This window comes from Varanus komodoensis, unplaced genomic scaffold (genome assembly GCF_004798865.1).
Source record: "Varanus komodoensis strain SLA01 unplaced genomic scaffold, ASM479886v1 scaffold6_2, whole genome shotgun sequence".
Taxonomy (NCBI): Eukaryota; Metazoa; Chordata; class Lepidosauria; order Squamata; family Varanidae; genus Varanus; species Varanus komodoensis.
In genome coordinates, this window is record NW_025336346.1 from 101,580 (window position 1) to 120,820 (window position 19,241).

At 44.3% G+C, this 19,241-nt stretch overlaps 1 protein-coding gene across 2 annotated transcripts; it reads right to left on the minus strand.

Moving 5' to 3' along the window:
- Nucleotides 1–882: 882 nt before the first annotated feature.
- CDC25C (cell division cycle 25C) lies at nt 883–19,240 on the minus strand. 2 transcript variants are annotated; one of them, XM_044451328.1, is made up of 15 exons: nt 18,947–19,240; nt 16,370–16,467; nt 11,820–11,853; nt 9,784–9,820; nt 9,526–9,615; nt 9,218–9,319; nt 8,087–8,218; nt 6,991–7,071; nt 6,393–6,545; nt 6,070–6,171; nt 3,480–3,542; nt 2,701–2,799; nt 2,479–2,612; nt 2,228–2,339; nt 883–1,479 (listed from the first exon to the last, which is right to left on the minus strand). In XM_044451328.1, exons 1-15 carry the CDS (start codon nt 19,129–19,131, stop codon nt 1,339–1,341), a joined length of 1,563 nt encoding a protein of 520 aa, XP_044307263.1. In that variant the 5' UTR covers nt 19,132–19,240; the 3' UTR covers nt 883–1,338. The 2 variants fall into 2 exon arrangements, with proteins under 2 accessions (XP_044307263.1, XP_044307262.1); XM_044451327.1 differs by lacking the exons at nt 16,370–16,467; nt 18,947–19,240 and having other exon boundaries at nt 9,526–9,817; nt 11,820–11,904.
- Between the last annotated feature and the right edge of the window lies 1 nt (nt 19,241).

Consider the following 19,241-nt stretch of genomic DNA (forward strand, 5'->3'; position numbering starts at 1 on the left):
AACAGCTGGATCAGATGGCCTTCTTGGTTCCCTCCCACTCTACTATTCTATGATTTTATGAAATAAAATACTGGGATAGCAATTGCTAGAGGATGTTTGGCAGTTTAACTTTTCTGAGGGTGCATGGAGAGAAGCACTCTGCCTAGCTTAATTCCACTTTTGCTGAAGGTTATGTTCCTCATACATATACTTTAATAATTACTGAGCATGTGCAACTGCACATGTGCCCTGTTGTTTAAAAAGGCAGACTGTTTCAATAATCTAAACAGAAGCGGTTCATTAGCAGTGAGATTACAGTGGCTTGTTTTGGGACTTACTGTGGCAAAGCATATCCCAATGTCCCAGTGTTTCTATTTCCTCCACATCTGAGCACCAAAAGATTTTGTCTTCTATGATTATGTATTCCATTTCTATATCACCCCACAGCCAAAGCTCTCTGGGAGTGACACATTTTGATCCGGGTTATATTGGTATATTAGGGGACTCACATATGAGGTCAATTTTGGGTCGTTTCTCTGGTGTTTGTCACATGTTGGACATATTAGACAACCTTCAATTTTTGCTTTGCTATTTTTGGTTTCAAGTGTCATCTTGCACACTGATATACACAGTAATAAGGTGTGGAACAAGCAACCAGGAAGTATTTTTCAGAAAGATACTGTATATATGCATATAAGGGGACTCATGTATAAGGCAAGGTCAATATTTTGAGCTGTTTTTCTGGTGTCAGGTATAAAAGATGACCCCCAATTTTTGCTTTGTTATTTTAGGTTGCAAGGCTCATCTTACAGGCTGATATACAAAGTAACAGTACTTTCCTAAAACTAATATACTGGGTGCTACATTGCATAAAAACAAATGTGTATACAAAAGAACGAGTCATTATTTTCCATAACATTTATTCTTCCTTTAAAATTGAACACTTTAAATGCAAAAACTTTGAGTAATATTATTAAGTAATAAAGTCTCCTACAGGTGACTAATTTAGGATTTGAAGTGCAAAACCACTCAGCCTGCTGCCTTTAAACACACAGGAGGCAGTAAGTGTGCCAACCCGTGCTCCTGAGCAAGGCCCTGTTTTTCACTGGTAGGACCACCAGCTCCCTTCTACTGTGAAACTTTGCACTTGAACATAACTTCCCCCACCTGAAGCTTACAAGAGCAAGGGGCTTAACATTTCTGAGCTCCCCGCCCTGTAACAATGGGCAGGTCCACTTGGTCCTGGGCATGCTCAATATTCCTAGCTTGTGTGCAGCAGCATCTACTACAGAGGCTTTCCCCTTGGCCAGAGAAGAGTCCTCTTCATGCAGAATTCCTCTTGGCACATGCCTCTAGACCTCATAGCTTCATAGGATGAGCAATTTGATCCCTCCGCCTCCGTCCCCCTGCCCATGCCTTGCTTTTGACACGGAACTTGAGCATCTCTGCCTTGAAGTCCTGGTGATGCATGGGGCAGTAGCTTTGAGGCTCACACAGCTCCTGAAGGAAGATGAAGCAGAATAGATAGGCTGGTTTGTTTGTTTTTTAGCACAGAGTCTAGTGAACGCATCACAAAATTATTGAAATGCAACTTTTTGAAAAGCATGTTTCTGGACCATTTCTGTTTAAGGCTCAGAAAACAGTGGACTGTGGGTGGGATTTGAAGAATTCTGCATCCTGAACATCAGGGATGGGGACTGTGTGGCCCCCCCAGGCATTGTTGGATGATCTCCATACTGACTATGGCTGATGCTTTTCTGCAGTGGCACTCTGACCGTGGAATATCCACCTGCCAACAAATGGTTTGGCTGGTGCCTCTGTGAATGAATTTTAGGTGCCCAACTAATTTGCCCAAGCTTCTGCATTATCAGTAATTGATTCTTGATAGCTTTATGGGGCTTTGATACATTTTCTAACAATGTTTTATTATTTGTTTTTAGTAATTATTGTAAAATCCTTGTAAAGTTTTTGAGACAAGGCAAAACTACTCTGCACTCAAAACATGTTCAGTACCATCTTTTTATGAGCTAGTAGCACCCACATCTTAGGATTATTTGACATCTTCCAATGTGGTAATATTCCCTGCCCTTAAGTCAGAGGCAGCAACTTCTGGGTCAAAACATCTGTAGGACCACAACTCCCAACAGCCCTAGCCAACATAGCCAATGTGAGGGATGATGAAGACTGTAGTCCAAACGATCTGGAGAGCTACAAGACACCCAAGCCAACACCACCACCATGCTATTACCTTGTATGTCAGGAAGAAGTGCTTGTAGCCACCCCGAAGGACATACAGTTCTGGGTAGTGCAGTGCCGGATACTCGTTCATGGCTCGGTCTTCCTTCCTCAGATAGCGACACCTTCGAACACCAGCAACAAGTAAGCAAAGCAAGCAAAAAGAGGGCATTCAATATGGCAAGGAGCCTCCAAAAACAGCCTGGCTGCTGTCCCCAAAAGTCATTTCACCCCCACCCCCTGCCTCTCCTGACCCACACTCACATCTTGGGGGCTCTTTCAGAGGAATATTCACAGTGGAATACAAGGATGAGGCGCTTCTGTGGTGCTGACAGGAGAAGGGGCTTCCTCAGAAAGAATTCAAAGAGATCCTCCTGCCTGTGGATATTCAAAGCCCCCTTGTGGGAAACAAAGAGAAGCAATGGGGAACATGTACAGCCCAGAGCCTCATGCAAACAGGGTCACACAGCGGCATGAATCACTCACCTTGATGTGTCCTCCATGATACTCATAGGGGTAGCGACAGTCAATGATGCAGAATTTTTCTATGAGGTTCTGGAATTGATCATGAAGCAGGGAAGCCATCTAGAACAGCACGAGACAACTCAAGCTCAAGGTGGCACCACTTTCAGCTTTACCTACCTTACAGGGTTATTGTGAGCATAGGGAAATGCAATGTTGCCTCCTGCTGAGCCAGACCCCTGGTCCAACGAGCCCAGCATTGTCCACACTGTCTGGCAGAGGCTCTCCAGCAGGAGCCTTTCTAGCCCTCCTGGGGATGCCAGGGACCAGGCCCAGGACGTCCTGTGTGCAAAGCAAGTGCCCTGCCATGGAGCTATGGTCACTCTGAGATCTGGAGAAAATGTGCACATAGCTGGGCGGAGAGTAGGAGAACCATGGCCGTCCCCCTGAGCCCCTCATGGAGGAGGGATGGTGAAATGAAAATGGGACAGGTGGAACCACAGACAAACAGAAGGTGCCTCCCTTCTCCATCAGTTAGGCCGACTGAAGCAGAGGGCAGATCTCGCTGATACCCTTAAAAAGGTGGACTGTGATACAACTGGGATAATTTAGATGGTGCACAAAAGCATGTGAAAGACAGATAGCTGGGCCTCCAGAGTAGGCCCAGAGACTTTACAGAATCAATGGTGAGTAATGGAAAGGGCATGTGCAGAACCAGAGTTCAGCTAATGTGAAAAGGGTAGGGCAAATATATATGGATAAGGATGGACATGGATGCACGCCCAGCAGGGGTCATTGCTTACAGTCTCCGAAGTGATGTATCTCAGCTCCTGCTGCCGTCCTGCTACTGTTGGCAGAGAATACACCTGAAGAGACACAACCACATTCCATTGCTGCCCCAGCTCGATGCATTCTAAACCCAAGACTGTCTCCTTGGGTATGTGCCCCACTGATCTTAGCGGGGCATATTTCTGAGTAACCATGCACAAGTTTGGACTGCAGGTGGCAATACTGACTTTATTAGTTGATTCTCTGTTCAAAAACACGTTTCTGTGCTTTGAAAAACACCAACAACCTATCAGGATGTTAGCTTGGATTTAGTTTATGCAAGATTAAAAGACAAAGTGTGGAATGTTAGAGAATCCTCTAATTTGAGAACTCATAAGAGTTCTGTAAATTGGGGAAGGACACGTATACCTCATTTTATTGATCTTCACAGTCATTGCACTTCCTGGAGATGGTGAGCACGTGCATCTATCAGCACCATTTTTCTGACAGGGGTCACCCACTTTCTCACTCACATTTTGCTAATGTAATCCTCTCAATTCCGTACTGTATTTTCAAACTTTTTCATTATTGTACTGTATGTGTGTTATGATTATCTGTGATCTTTGATGTTACCATGACCTTTGCCATTATCTGGGGGAGTTTTGACCGTTCCTCTTCCTCCATGTCTCTCCCTTTCCTCTGGCCTCCCTATTCCTTGAGACACAACAATTCATATGCAGATTGGGCCAATTACTGCAATAACTCTACAGTGGCCCCTAGAGTTCAAGTGAGGGGAAGCTAGAAATGATTAAGCATAGTGAGGAAGGCATGTCAATACAGAGATAGGCCAGACAGACAGTCAACACTATAACCAGGGCTTTTTTTGTCATAGAACGCACCCGAACGGTGTTCCAGCACCTTTTTTTGACGGATTTTTCCAAGTGATTGTGAATCGCCCTGTTGGGCGTAACAGATCAGCAGCAAAAATCATTAACATAGCGCCTGCGGGCTGCTTGTCTGTCGTGAAGGCGCTGCTCGGCTTGGGACACTGCTCAGCTTGGGATCGGTCGTGTGGTCGCGCACTGAGTGCTTACTGCCGGCAGCGACCATTGTATAAAAGTGTGACCCCAAGACATGAGTTCCGGCACTTTTTTTTTTTTTTTTTTACAAAAAAAGCACTGACTATAACTATATGTGACCAGAGTTATTGCTATACTTGATTTATTGTAGGGGTCTGGAACCAAATTCTCAATATTTCTTAAGTATGCCTGTACATAATTTATTAAAACAGTCAGTAGCAGATTAACACAGAAGAGGAGGCAAACTACAAAACTGTAATAAAATGGAGGGGTGAGGAGACAGCATGGAACACAATGGCTCTACTCACATGGAAAGTGAGACCTGATGAGAACATTCACGGTGGCTGAAGGAATATTATCAGTGGTCTTCTTGCTTCTCAGTTTGTAATGAGTATAATTACCTGGCATTTTATACAGCTCCTAACTCTGAAAGTTTAAGTCTAGCACATTGCTCTTTAACCTTGAGTATTAGAACAGTTGCTCTGCTTAAATCCAAAGTGAGAAATGCTTTGGTTAAAGAAATAGTACATGGCACCCCCTACTGGTTTTGGTTGCTTCCCTCTGTAAATCAAATTCACATTAAGATATCTGGATGATATAGTAGAAGGGGAATAAGGTAACATATTTTGGGATTAAGAGACACTTCCTACATATTTAAACTTTTCTGCCAAAACAAGAATTTCTGAGAAGCAAATGCTTGATTTTGGATTCTGTGAAAAAAATTTTTTAGTACTACTACAGGTGAAACATGGCTTTGTGATGGTGGCTAAGGGGTAAAGAAGTGGCTAAGCCATCCTGTGCCAGTTAAAAAAACTCAGCATCCATTAATTAGCACAGCAAAGTTATAACCAGAACTGTGTTTAATGCATTTCCCAACAAACTGAACCACATCCATGGACTGCAGAGCAGGTGACACAGTGCGTAGAAAAAAAATGCATGAAAATTCAAGTGAAACATGCTTAAGTGCTGAACATTGTGTGGTCTCTTGTTTCAGTGATGTTTAGCACCAAAGACTAAATAAATAGGGTTACAGTTTTAAGAAAACCACCCAGGTGCAACTTCCCAGTCTCCAACTATTAAGGGAGCAGCTCCCCATTCAATTTCAATGTATTTGAATCATACCAGTTTGAACACGAAAGAGGGCTGAGTGTGCTAATTATGTGGGGGCTGCTCATACAAACCAATTAATAGCTGGAGCTCCATCCACACAGTTGCTTTGCAAGCAGTCTCCCAAACAGGTCAAGGAAGCAGCCATTGTAAAGATTGTCTAGCAAGATACATCCAGTTTCTGTACTGGATGGTGCCTGTCCACTCACTTCAGCACTGGAGGCAACACACTGGCCCAAGATTGGAGGCATTGTAAAGAGAGGGTGCTTAAATATGCAGGATGCTCACATCTCCCAGTATATTTAACAATTCAGAGGAGCAGTTCTGTGTAGGGTCCCATCTGATTGTGTACTGTTCTACAGCAATAGAGCAAAAAACCCACATTCTCTCCCCTCCCCACAGCCCCCAACAAAGGAGAGGGTATCCAGAAGAAACCTACACTGGACAAATCTCCAATCAGCTGCCTGAAGCCATGGTCTTGATCAAGTGCTCTGACAATCTCAATGTCAGAAAGGGAGGCTGTTTTCTTCAAAAGCACAATCTAAAAACAAGCAGGCAGAGTCATCGGCAGTGTGTAAGTCAAAAAGTTGCTGGTCAGTAACCTTGTTTCTGTCTCTGTGGAGGCGCAACTGTGGGATTGACTGCCAGCTCTCATGTTCCGCTGGCTGCCTCCCAACAGCTCTCAGCACAGCATTACTGTTAAGATGAGGGTTCAGGCAACAGGCCATGGAGATCAGGTCCTGGAGCCAAGCAGAATCTTACCCCATCAGGCTCCTCCTGGATTGGGGTGTGCCTCCATTTCTCCTTGGTGGGAGTTCCATTCTCTTGACCCTTCACTGCCTTCTTCAACATAGGCCTGTTCAGTTTTTCTGGCAGCGATGGACAGCGGAAGAGGTGGCTTTTGTTCAGAGAGACCTGCTCAGAGCAGTATGCAAGCAGGAAAGGAAAGGAGTGAGGGCAGCAAAAGGAAAGGGGAGGGAAACAGTGCAGTAAAGAAAGCAGGTGGGAAAACTCTCCTGGGTCCTATACCTCAGAAGCCCCTATCATTGGATGGCAGGCAGCGCCAACCGCATTGTTAGGATTTTAGTTTTGGGTCATTCTTCAACAAATGTTTCCTGGGCTGAGTTGATCAAATTCTTTCATCTCAGAGGGCCTTGGCAGCCCTACCACCTCCTCAGCACTTATTCACATTGATTTATGCTAGCCATTTCTAATGTACAACGATTATTTTTGTGGGGTGAGGGGTGGGTTCTAAAGAGTCATTTCCTTACCAGGTATACGAGAGGAAAAATTTTACCTGCCACAGGCAGGAAGCCAAAAGCCTGAGGTTGCTATACAGTAAATGGAAGTTCATACTCACCTCACTGACATTGATGTCCTGCGTCAGGAGCGGTCCTGACAGGAAAGTAACCATGCTGGAGACATGCCCAGCAAACGGCTTCTAAGGAAGAAGCATAGAAAAACAAACAAATACAGAACCCAAGGAGAGGGCAGAAGGGTCCTAAATCTCTAATAGCTGTATAACAGACCGCATTTCAACAGATACATGACGAACACCACCTTCTGAAATTGCCATTTTTATACAAGTATTAAAGGTGCAAGAGCCCTGTCATTGTGGGCACACAGCCACCATAGATGGAAGCCAACTTGCATTGTCCTGAGCAGGAAGACTGGGAAACCTAGCATGCTTCTGCTTGTAAGAACACACCAGTCTCCCTTTTAATCCCAGTGACACATGGGAAACGTAGGCTATAACCCTGAGGCTGCCCAGCCAGTGTCCAGCAACTGCTCAGCTGTTTCCCTTTCATAGAAAGTTGCAGACTGCTACTCCAGGGCTCCTGGTAGGCCGGCTGAAAGCTACAGCAAGACAAGTATACTGCCGGTGGCGTCACACTGAACCACGTGAAGGGACGTGGTTAGCGCCATTTTATTACTATGATGTAGTAATAGGCTTTAAAATGTTCTTTATGTTTTCAGTTGTTTATTCTTTTAACTTGTTCCTATAATTTTATGTTGTATTTTAATAGCAATCACCTTGGGACTTTAAGTATTATAATCAAACCAAACTATACGCTACTGTATCAAGATGCCATTGCCTTTTAATTAAAAAAGTATGAACAGAAACATGAGAATTTACTCCATGGGAATTGGGGAAAGTAGGAACTGCAAGCATTACAGAGCATATCAAAGTGTTGCAAAGATCTCCCACACCCAGTTTTGCACACTGGGCTGCCTTTGCAAAATAGTCCTCAGCACCTGCTATCCATACATCAGTATTCCTGGGCTAATGCTTTGTACATATTCTATCTAAATACACTTTAAAACGGTATGGTGGTTAAGAGGAAAAATGGCAATAACTTGTAGGATCCCACACCATCCAGGGCTGGCAGGACCTTCTGTTCTGCTTCTTAGATTTTCCGTGCAGTGCAGGCACACTTGGGAGTTGATCTTCTCACCTCAGTCTCTTCCTGCTCACAGGGGCAAGGTTCTGGAAAGCCATCCAATGCCTCTGGAATTCTTGGAGATGCCACTGCAGCAATGGGGCTGCCAAGATCTTTCATCTCATAATCCTCCGGATCCCCTGCATCCTGTCAAGAAAAGAGGCTCATAGGTGTCATCCGCCACTTCTCAAGCATGAAAACACTCATAGTTCAGGAACATACACACTGACCTTCATTTAACTTATCCTAGAATTGTTTATGTCTGCAACTATGTGAATAATTAGCCTCCCCTATTGGCTTTCTGCACTCTGAGATTTGACTGGGTTGTTCTAAACAATTCATAAATACCCACTTGTTTTTATCTTGATTTCTTATCCATGTAAGTGCACCTGCCATTTTCTTAGTTAAAACCATCCAAAAGGGATCCATATGCCACTGTATGTAAACGTACTCCCTCTGTGACCCAGACCTCTCCAGTAACCAAAGACAGATTAAGGTCCTCAAAATGATGGCTGGCATCTAAACCTAACAAAGCATGGAGGCCCCATTCACCGCCATTACCAGCATCTCTGCGGGAATGTTAAGCTTAGCATACAAATCCTATTGAGAGCTTTAACCAGACGCATCATTTCCATTCATCATGCCTACAGAGAAGCACCTGCATCAATACTTACCTGAAGACAAGGGCTGTTCTATGATTCTATAGGGCTGCTTTAACTTGGAGTCCAGCATTAAGCAGGGGGTTGGCCTTGATAGCCTTTCAGGTTCTTTCCAACTCTACCAGGATTCTTAGGAAAGGTTCTTTTTAGAAGTGGGTAGATCTGAGTCACAGATTCTCCTGTATCAGTGCAGATCAGCTTTCCTCAACCCGAGACTCTCCAGCTGTTTTGAATCACAGCTCCTAGCATTCCTGACCAATTCCATGCTGGTAGGATTAATGGGAGCTGGAGAGCACTAGGTTGGGGAAGGCTGGTGTGTAGTTGGTACTGGACACGCAGGATGACACTGGGTAAATCAGCTAAGTGTAATAAATCTGTGACTATATGAGTAATTAGCCTACAGTTATTTATATGTAGTAAAATGCAAGCCTGGGCACTATTTGCAAACCATTTTAATTAAATTAGATAGCCATCAGTATTAACTCACCAGCACCGCAGTATAGCAGGTCAGCTGTGAGGCTGGCAGCCACTTCTGAAACAAGAGAGATCCGGGCATATGCCATCCAGGGTACTTGAACAGGCTTCCCTCCTGTAAGCAGATAAGGAAAGGAGGCCCAATCTCTGTAGGAGTTTCAGAAAAGTCAGGGAACTTCACCACTATGATATGCAAAGGAAGTGTCCAGTCTATGAACCCTTTGGCTCTATAGAGCAGTCTGCCTCCTGCCTGCCTGCCATTCTGGCCCTCAGGTTACAAATCCTAAAGAGGAACACCCACCTGCTGCAAGAGGTACTCACATTCTCCTTATTCATGGAAGGACTCCTGATCTCATTGATAACTTGGTGCATGGAGCTTGGGGTTCCTGGTGTACTGCACCGTACCTGGGGCTGAAATGCCAAGAGAGGAAGGGGGAAACCCAAATATTTTCTGCAAATCATACTGAGCGGGAGTTTTAGAATAGCAGCAGCTCATACCTCCAAGTCTTCCAATTCATCTCACAGCCTCTGTGCACATCCCAGTAGTGACAGAACGCCATCTCCAGGAGAAATACTTACCTGGAGTGATTGCACACACAGCTTCCTTGAGCCCCTGCTGAGAGAAAGAAACGGCTAGCGAGGGAACCTGGCACAGCCTGTTTTGCCTTGCCAACACCTCCACGGGTTTTATTAAGATGACCACAATTTGCAGAGTTCGCGACATTCTTCTCCCTCACTTTTACAGAAAACGGATGGAAATAAAGTCTCCTATCCTTTCCCGTGGCTCACTCAATAAGCTGGAAATCACTTTACTGTCCACCTCTCAGCTTATTAAAAGGGCAGGTCATCTGCTGAGAATGAGCTGTAAAGTGAAGTGGCTAACTCCTCCTTCATATTCCCAATGCCTGAAAGCAATTTGAAAACCTAATCCAATACCATTTTTCTTCTCACGTTGCCTAGCAAAGACCGAATCCTTAACATTCTGGCATTGCATGCATCTTGATAAGGAAAGAAGAAACAGAAGATCATCAATCAGGGTGGCATCTGTGGAATCAGCACTGACTCAGGGACAACAGTTTAGTGGATTTGACAATGGGCCAGCACTCCCACCACCGCACACAACATTCACATGCAGCGAGCCAGAAGTCCTTTCCCTGTATGACTACTTCCACCAATGTATCATGAGCATGATTCAATGGGCTGTTAAGGCTGAGCAGCCTGCTCTATATTTCATTACACTTGGAATCAAAGTCATGGATCTGAACCTCTAGGACTGGCTTTGTGTTACTCAATTTGCCTGGAAGATCTACAGGGTGAGAAGGGTGTGAATGTGTCTGCCCTGCCAGGTATGCAAGCTTGGCTGTGTACAACTCTACCATGCTAGCTGGTACACACAGTCGTTCAGCTTATTTCCAAAGCATCCCTCAGTGCTGAACGAATTAGTTGTCACTGGGTTAAGAACAAGTATAAAAGAATTGTTCAAGTACAAGAAGTGTAACTGGAAAAAGATCAATCCCATCATAACTGATGAATGGATAAATAGGATGTGGGACATAATCCATATTATTAAGTTGACAAATGGAATACATATTGCAAAACAAAGACAGCAGGAAAATAACTTTACAGGAAAGTGGAGTCTTTTTACAAGATTCTAAAATAATGTTCAAAACATAAATCCAAATATATTGTTGGATATAATTTAGAGCATAATCCTATGGCCCTCAGGCAGCATTAAGGCGGTTGCAGGACACTTCAGAGCCTCATAACTAAGGTCAGAAGTAGAGCCCCACCTTTGCAGCTGGGGATCCATGTCCTGATCCTCCCTCCAATCCACCTCTCAGGCAGTGTGGAAAGAGCCCTGCTAGCTGCTTCTCTGAGGTTGGGAAAATGACCTTGGGAGCAAAATGGGTGGACTGGAGAGAAGACTGAAACTGCTTGGATGGTGCTGCCGCCTCTTTCCTCCTTCTCTGAAGCACTGCAGAAAACAGCTGCCTGGCTAAACTGCAGAATGGGAGGAGCAGCGGAGATGGAGGTGGCACACTTAATCCATTAAGTAAAGGGATCATAGGAAAGTTTGCATGTATTTATTGGAAAATGTTGAACTTGTTGATATTATCCCACTGCAATTTATATTTATAGTTATATGCCTATGGAAGGGTTTATATATGGCTGTATTATAATATTTTATTTAAATACATTATTAACACAAGCCCCCACCACTGCCTTCCCTTTGAAAGCCTATAGCAACAAAGACAATTTCAACAAAGGAAAGAAGGCATTTTTATTATTTGTAAAATCATTATAATGCTTAAAAGCCATGTATTCTACTCATTTTAGGTTTTAGGTCACAAGATTTTTCCAACAAGCTGTTCTTTAAACCATAGAAGAGGTCAACAGCAGAGGAAACTCTAGCAAGTTATAGCATGCTCTCTCTGCTAAAGAGTTGAAATTTCCTAGAAGCCCACATCATTTACACTCAAAAAAGGAAGCCAATGGAGAAATTCTCCTCTGTTGATCCTGTGTTAGTCTCAGCTTTGAAAGCATATCAACACTGAAAAGCTCAACAAATAAATCCAAATATGGTTAAGCTATAAAAATATATAGGCAGAACTTACAGTTGATCTTGGAGTTCTGTGAAGCCTTTCTGCTCTGCAACAGGACAGGGAAAGAAGTCAGCAAGATTTTAATACAGAAACGGATCTTACCACCTGTAAAAATCCCTAAGATGACAGATGAACCAGGAAAAAAGTCAAGATGGCTGAACATCAAGAACTCTTACTGATAGTATACAAGTCCAAGTCCAATCTTTACCACATGATTTACCGATTATTATTATTAATTTCTTTTCTAAACTTCCCCACAGTTGAAGCTCTCTAGGCGGTTTACATTATCTATAAAAACAAATCAGAAAAATCAGAAAAAAACATAAAGTTAACAGCTAAAAACAGATTATAAAAACAGACAATACAAGGAAAGACAAAGGAATCACTCTGTGAAACATCCTGGTGATTACCCTGAGGCCTTTGGGTGACCGATTTAATTTTTAAAAGCCTCTGGAAAGAGGGCAGCCTTAACCTGTTCCTGGAAAGAATATAGATTTGGCACGAGCTGGATCACAGTGGGGAGGTTATTCCATAGATGGGGAGTCACCACCAGGAAAGACCTTCCCGTTGTTGCCACCCTCCACACTTGCCTCACAGTTGGCACTAGGAGGAAGACCTCAGAGTGCAGCGCAGAGCATGTTGAAATAACCTAATTCAAAGACTACCAGAGCATAGACTACTGAAGCCAGGCTGTCCCTTTCCCGACAGGGGCATAGCTGGACCACTGGCTGGAGCTGGTACAAAGCATTCTGAGTCACTGATGGCACCTGAACCTCAAGTGAATAAGACGGATCGAGGATCCCCAATGGCAACCCCCTCTAGAACAGGTTGGGTACCCACCCCCAAAGGAACCACCCACCAACAGCATCTCAGTCTTGCATGGACTGAGCTTCGGTTTACTAGCCCTCATCCAGTCTACTGTTGTAGCCAGACACCAGTGTGGCACACCCACAGCCTCACCTGCTGATGATGAAAAGGAGAAACAGAGCTGTGTGTCATCACAGTATTGATGGCAACACACTCCAAAACTCCAGATGACCCCATTCAGCAGTTTCACATAGATGTTAAATAGCATGAGGGACAGAACAGGCCCCCGATGAACTGCATGCTGGAAATCCACAGGGCTGAACAATATTCCCCAAGCACCACCTTCTGGAGACTGCCCTCCACGTAGGGGCAGAACCGCTGCAATGCAGTGCTTCCCAATCCCAGCTGAGGCAGTCACCCAGAAAGATACCGTGACTGATGGTATCGAAAGCCTCTAACCAAGCCAGGAGAACCAACAGGGTTGTGCTCCCCGTCTCTCGCCTAGCATAGGTCATTACATAGGGTGACCAAGGCTATTTCCATGCCAAAACCAGGCCTGAACCCCAATTGAAATGGATCCAGATAATCAGTCTCATCCAAAAGTGCCTGGAGCTGGTTGGCTACCGCCCTTTCAGAAACCTTGCTCAGGAAAGGAATATTTGCTTCTGGCCTGAAGCTGTTCAGATCTTCCAGCTCAAGGGAGTATTTCTTCAGCAGTGGTCTCACCACTGTCCCTTCAAGGCAGCATGGAACCACTCCTTCTCACAAAGAGGTATTAATGACCTTGCTAGCCTAGCCAGTCATTCCTTCCTTGCTGGCTTTTATGAGACAGGACGGGCAAGGATTCAGTACAGAGGTAGTAGAGCAAACCTGTCCACGCATGTTGTCCACATCTTCAAGCTGTGCTGATGGATGTGTTATGTTTCAAAATGTATCCAGTTGCTGTTTAAGTTTATGACAGACACAACACACAGCGAGCTAAGCTTGTCATGGCTCTGATGGAGTGGAAAAACCACATCACCAAGGATGGATAGGACATAAAGATAAATGAACCTGTATATTGAAGGTCTGCCTGCACTGGAGCTATTGCTTTGGCACATTAAACCTTAAGCACAAGGAATATAAGGTGCAGGTACCCCTTTTTCTTGTAAGCAGCTCAGTCAACCCCACAATCCAGTTTGTACAACTCATGTTGATCTTGGAATCACTGCTCACTGCATAAGCAGCATAGAACCTCTTTCAGCTCAAGAGCTGAATATAATTTTTGAGAATTCTTGAGGGCCATGTTCCAATGGTGGGTAGAACAGAGCTAAAATACTAGCTTAATCTAAAGCTAGATTTTAATCTAAAATCTTAATCTTACTGTCACTAAGTAAGGTTTGGAAGAGGTATTTTGGTTTTCTTGGAATGGGAAAAAGCTGTACAAAAGTCTGGAAAATGCCAAATGATCAGTGGTTGAGGAAGAGGAGGGAGTAAAGGAAGCAGTCTTCCAGAGGCTCTTAGGTCTAAGGTTCTCCACCCCTGCAGAGCATCTACCATATAGATGAGTAGGTAACCAATAGTGTTTGGGGACCAGGGCAAACTGTGGGGATCAGATGCATTTAATTAGCATATCAGCTTCCTTATAAAAGTGGGAACATGGAGACAGTACCTGGAACAATATGTGATAGGTTCTGAATAAAAAGCTTTGGAACATGTTCAAGATGGGCAAGAGCCTTTCCTGGCCCGGATGAACTGTGACACCTGAAGTTTCATTTTTTGTGGGGGAGGTCTTACCTGGCACCCCTATACCTAGAGACTGGCAGTGAGAGACTTGGCAGCAGTATGAGGAAAACAAGTTCTTGGAATACAGAAATGAGGAAATTTTGAAGGCAAACCTACTTAAGGCTGTGAAAGCTGGAGAGTAAAGAAAGCTGAGAGGAAGGAAATCGATGTGTTTAGAACATGATTCTGGAGAACTTCGTGAATGTCCTGGACTGACAGAAAGACAAACAAATTGGTCCTAGATCAAATCAAGCTAGAACTTCCTTAGGAAGCAAAGATGACAAACTGAAGCTATCATATTTGGGCACATCATCAGAAGGAAAGACTCACTGGGAAAGACAATAAAGTCTTATTGCCAAAGGCAGAAGAAGCCCAAATATGAGATGGCACAACTTCATAAAGGAAGTCACAGCCCTGAATTTACAAATGCTGATCAGGGCTGCCAAGGACAGGACACTCTGCATTGTTTCCATTCATAGACGGAGCAACATGACAGCACGTAGCAGGAGCAGAGGACCATCATCAAGGGTCAGGTGCTGCATGTCAGCAAGGAGGGAGGCTGCTGGCCAAAGTGAGTGGAGTCAATGCCCAGCGTTTGCACAGCCACTGCTAGCATTTGCCTGCATCACATTTTATCACACAAACGCAGATGCTTCCTAGACACATCATCTTAGTTGGCCCATGTAGATCAGAAGGGGGCATTTTTTTCTGCCACATCTTGGAGAGATCAGAAACATGCCTCTTCCTCAGCCCCAGTGCTGACAGAGGACAAAAAGCTTATTCCTGAGCTGCTGTACACTGGAAATGAGTCTTGCCCATCTCAGTGCTGGGGAGGGAGAAAGGATTGCGGGCCGGGGAAGAAGCTTGGTGGGTCATATTCGGCACTTGGGCCAGAGGTTCCCCATTTCTGCTGGTCTATGCCATATGCTATTCCTTAGCTGTTCACCTCATAATCCAAAACTAGAAGGCCATTAAGGAAGGACAAGGACCACATGGCACCTATAACAGCATGAAGCACTAGCCACATTTCCAGTCAAGTTTGTAGATACAAACATAATTCAGAAAGGCTGTTCTATAAAACAGATAACAATAATTGTAATAATAATGACATTGCATTTACATCCCACCTTTTTAACTCTTGTGAGGAACCCAAGGCAGTCTACCTAGCTCCATTTTTATTACCCTGTGAGGTAGGTTAGACTGAGAGGGAGTGACCGGACCAAAATCACCCAATGAGCTTCATAGCCAAATGAGGACTAGAACCCAGATCTAGTCAAGATAAAACAAATCAAACAGATTTAATTTAATTAATCCCATTTATTAATTATATTTATACCCCACCTTTTTTCTTTCCAAGGAACTCAAGGCAGCTTACATAATTCTCCCTTTTGTGGCAATCTTATCCTCACAACAACCCTGTGAGGTAGGTTGAGCTGAGAGTCTGACTGTCCCAAAGTCACCCAGCAAACTCCATGGCTGAGTGGGGACTAGAACCCAGATCTCCCGAGTCCCAGTTCCACACTTGTAACTGCTACTCTGTACAGGTTCCCAGACAGAGTGAAACACAAATGGGATCCAAATTAGCTTCAGCCCAATTACCCTAGTTTAACTGCCCATAACACTGGCATTAAGATAACAGGGAAAGGATGAGCAAGCTGACAGACCTGATGATAACAAAGGGCATTCTTGTAGATTTGTTGTTCATATTTATTTATTTTTCAATTTATATCCTGCCTTTTTCCTACAAAGGGCTCAAGGCAGCTTACACCATTCTCCTCCTCCTCCATCTGATCTCCACAACAACAACCCTGTGAGGTATGTTGGGCTGAGAGTCTGTGACTGGCCAAAGTCACCCAGTTGGCTCCATGGCTGAGCGGGGACTAGAACCCAGATCATCTGAGTCCCAGTCCCATGCTCTTAACCACTACACCGCACTGGCTTAAGAACAGCAGCAGAGAACAATCCAAGTTGTACTGCTAAGCAGTTATTACCAGTTTCCACTGTTTCTGGGGCTGGGCTGAAGTTGAAGGCAGTTTCTTCTTCTCCATTACTGAGATTGGACAGATCTAGGCGGCGTCTTGGGGTATCCCTGCAGTAGGACAGTGACAGGGATGCATGGGGAAAGCAGACAGACACACTTTATACAAATTAATACATGAGGGCAAAATAAAAGACTGAGTTGCACTGATTACATCTTCCAGATGCCTATTTCTAAAAGTTTCCTTGCCCTGCACACCTACAGGAGAGACAGACATCCTAGCCAGTGACCCGACTGTATTTGGCAGCCATTTTGCCAGCTTCTAGTAGCACTCACTAGAACAGGGGTGGGCAACCCACAGCTCCAGAGCCGCACGTGGCTCTTGAACCCCTCTGCTGCGGCTCCCTCGCTCAAAACATGCACCCGCACAGCTGCTGATCTGCTAGAAGCTCCACTCAGGAACTGCACTAGCTAGTTAAGTAAATCGCTACATTCCTCTGCTAAACAAGCTTCCTGCAGGCTCTCATGTTACACAAAATGCTGCTGAAAGGATTTTCTTTGTCCCAATGTAATCTCCTTCATCTGAATGTTAAAAGCTGGACTTAGGACCTGTCACAATTCACAGCACTTGACTGTTTATCTGCTAATCAGTCACTAAACACACCTATCATCTCACATGGATTAACTGAGCCCCCCCCCCCCACCAGGCCAACCATGGATAAATCGAAGAAGTTTCTGAAGAAAACCGAACTTTAATGGTAACGGTACATGGGTAGATTCATTTGCTTTTACTGCTGACGAACTTATGGGGTTTGCTGTTTAATGCATGCAGCCCTTTAGCACTGACTTCGACTCTGCAGGAAGCTGTTCTCCTATTCAAAATGTATGAAAGGAGTCCTACTAGTTCATAATGTAAGATTAAAAATAACAGTTTTTAGTGACTGAACAAGAGGTGCAGCTAAATCATAATGAAGATATACATAGCATTAAGGTAATAAACGATATGTGCAGTGTTATCTTCATTTTAGATGTAAAAAGGGTTTTGTGTCTCCCAGTGTTTTCTTTTGTGTGGGCAACGGGTCCAAATGGCTCTTTGAGTGTTGAAGGTTGCAGACCCTGCGCTAGAAGATGCCTAGAATGCTGCACAAACAAGACTATCCCTGTGGAGTGGATCAAGACTAAATTAGGCACATTTGGATCCCACTGAAACCAGTCTGGAAAGTCAACCATCCCACTGGCTGGGCTTACATAATGTGAGAGCTGGTACTCACAATATTTTGTTGAGTCATACAAACCCAGACCAATTTCCCCAGGGCTGGACAACAAGCCACCTCAAACAAGCCATCAACTGCTATAGGGGTTTTGCTGGCCGCAATGCTTACGATGTCATCGGAGCCCATACAATTGATCCCACCATGGACAGGGGAAATTGACTAGCAAGCCCACCGCAACACTGATCTTGCTATGGAGTTACCAAGTAAGCACCAGCTGCACTTGGAGGCAGCCAGCCCTGGCTTTCCCTCTTCTCCAGCCACAGCTTCCCCACCCCACCCCCCCCTTCGGGGCAGACTGCAAACACTGGCTGTCAGGCTGGATTTCACAACCCCGTTTTGATAGTAATCATAGAACTGGAAGGAACCATAAAGGCCTTTTGGTCCAACCCCCTGCTGTTGCAGGGCACCAATTTACATCATCCCAACTCAGATGTCTGAGCAGTCTCTCCAAACTGCCCAAGCAAGCATGCTGAAGGGGATGCCAAAGTCTTAAAAAAATGTACAAACTGCATGATTTCCCCCACACCTTCAGAAATTAACTGCAGTTGTGCAACTGTGAACTGTCACAGCTGCACTATTTGGGGATTTGAAACCTTGGCTTGGGGCAACATCAAGCTAGGATATCTACAACTAAAAGTTGGATACCTATGTTGGACATTGCTTAGAAGAGGGTCTAAATACATTTTCTCCTCCTTTAGGTTTTCTTAACAGCTGTCAAGCATTTATTAAAAGCTGTCAAGAAACACTGAAGTCATGAGCATTCTTTAGCTACAGAAAAGTTTTTTGTAAGAAATTTAATTCCCCTTTGCAGCAAGATCCTTAAATTCTTCCTTGCTTGGTTCCCACTGGGGTGCACATTTTGCATGTTGTCCTGAGCTTTTGGACACTTTGCTTGGAAAGGGCAACTGTGCGCCCCCCCTCCCCACTTTTAAGGAAAATGTCCCTTAAAAGGTGGGTTGACTAGGAACAGGAAGCTTTATCTGTCTATGCTCCAGTCCACCCTCCCAACTTGGGAGGTAACATCAGGATTAATAGCCACTGATAGATTTATCCTTTATGAATTCATCTACTTTGACCCCCCCCCACACCTTATCTTCCTGGGCCTTGTTACTTACTTTAGCAAAGTGTCAGCACCCACCTGGCTCATACATCCCTGCATACATCCCTGTGATAATCAACTGAAAACCATCCACTAGAACTTTGACACTGCCTAATCTGAATGGTACTGTATACACATATTCTATTCCTAATTTTATGATTAACCCATTTTGAAAAGAAACATTAGTCCCATAACACTATTAGGAACGGAGATTTACACGGCTAATGTGCTGAGGTTCCTGAAATCTTGAGTTAGGCACAAGACTGGGGTAAGTAGTGGCTCTGGAGTAACAGGTAGTGAGACCTCAGCATCCTGTAATAGATTAACCACCATCCTGCAGTTAGATCGGAACTGAAGATGCAAACGAGGAGTATCAGCTTCTGCGAGGAAGTTCTCAGACATGGTGGTTTACAGTCCCCACTGAGCCAACTGTGGACAAAACAGCAACTTATTATTTATAATCTGTTTTTCTGCTATTTCAATCAGAACAGCTTACAGTACCAACACAAAGC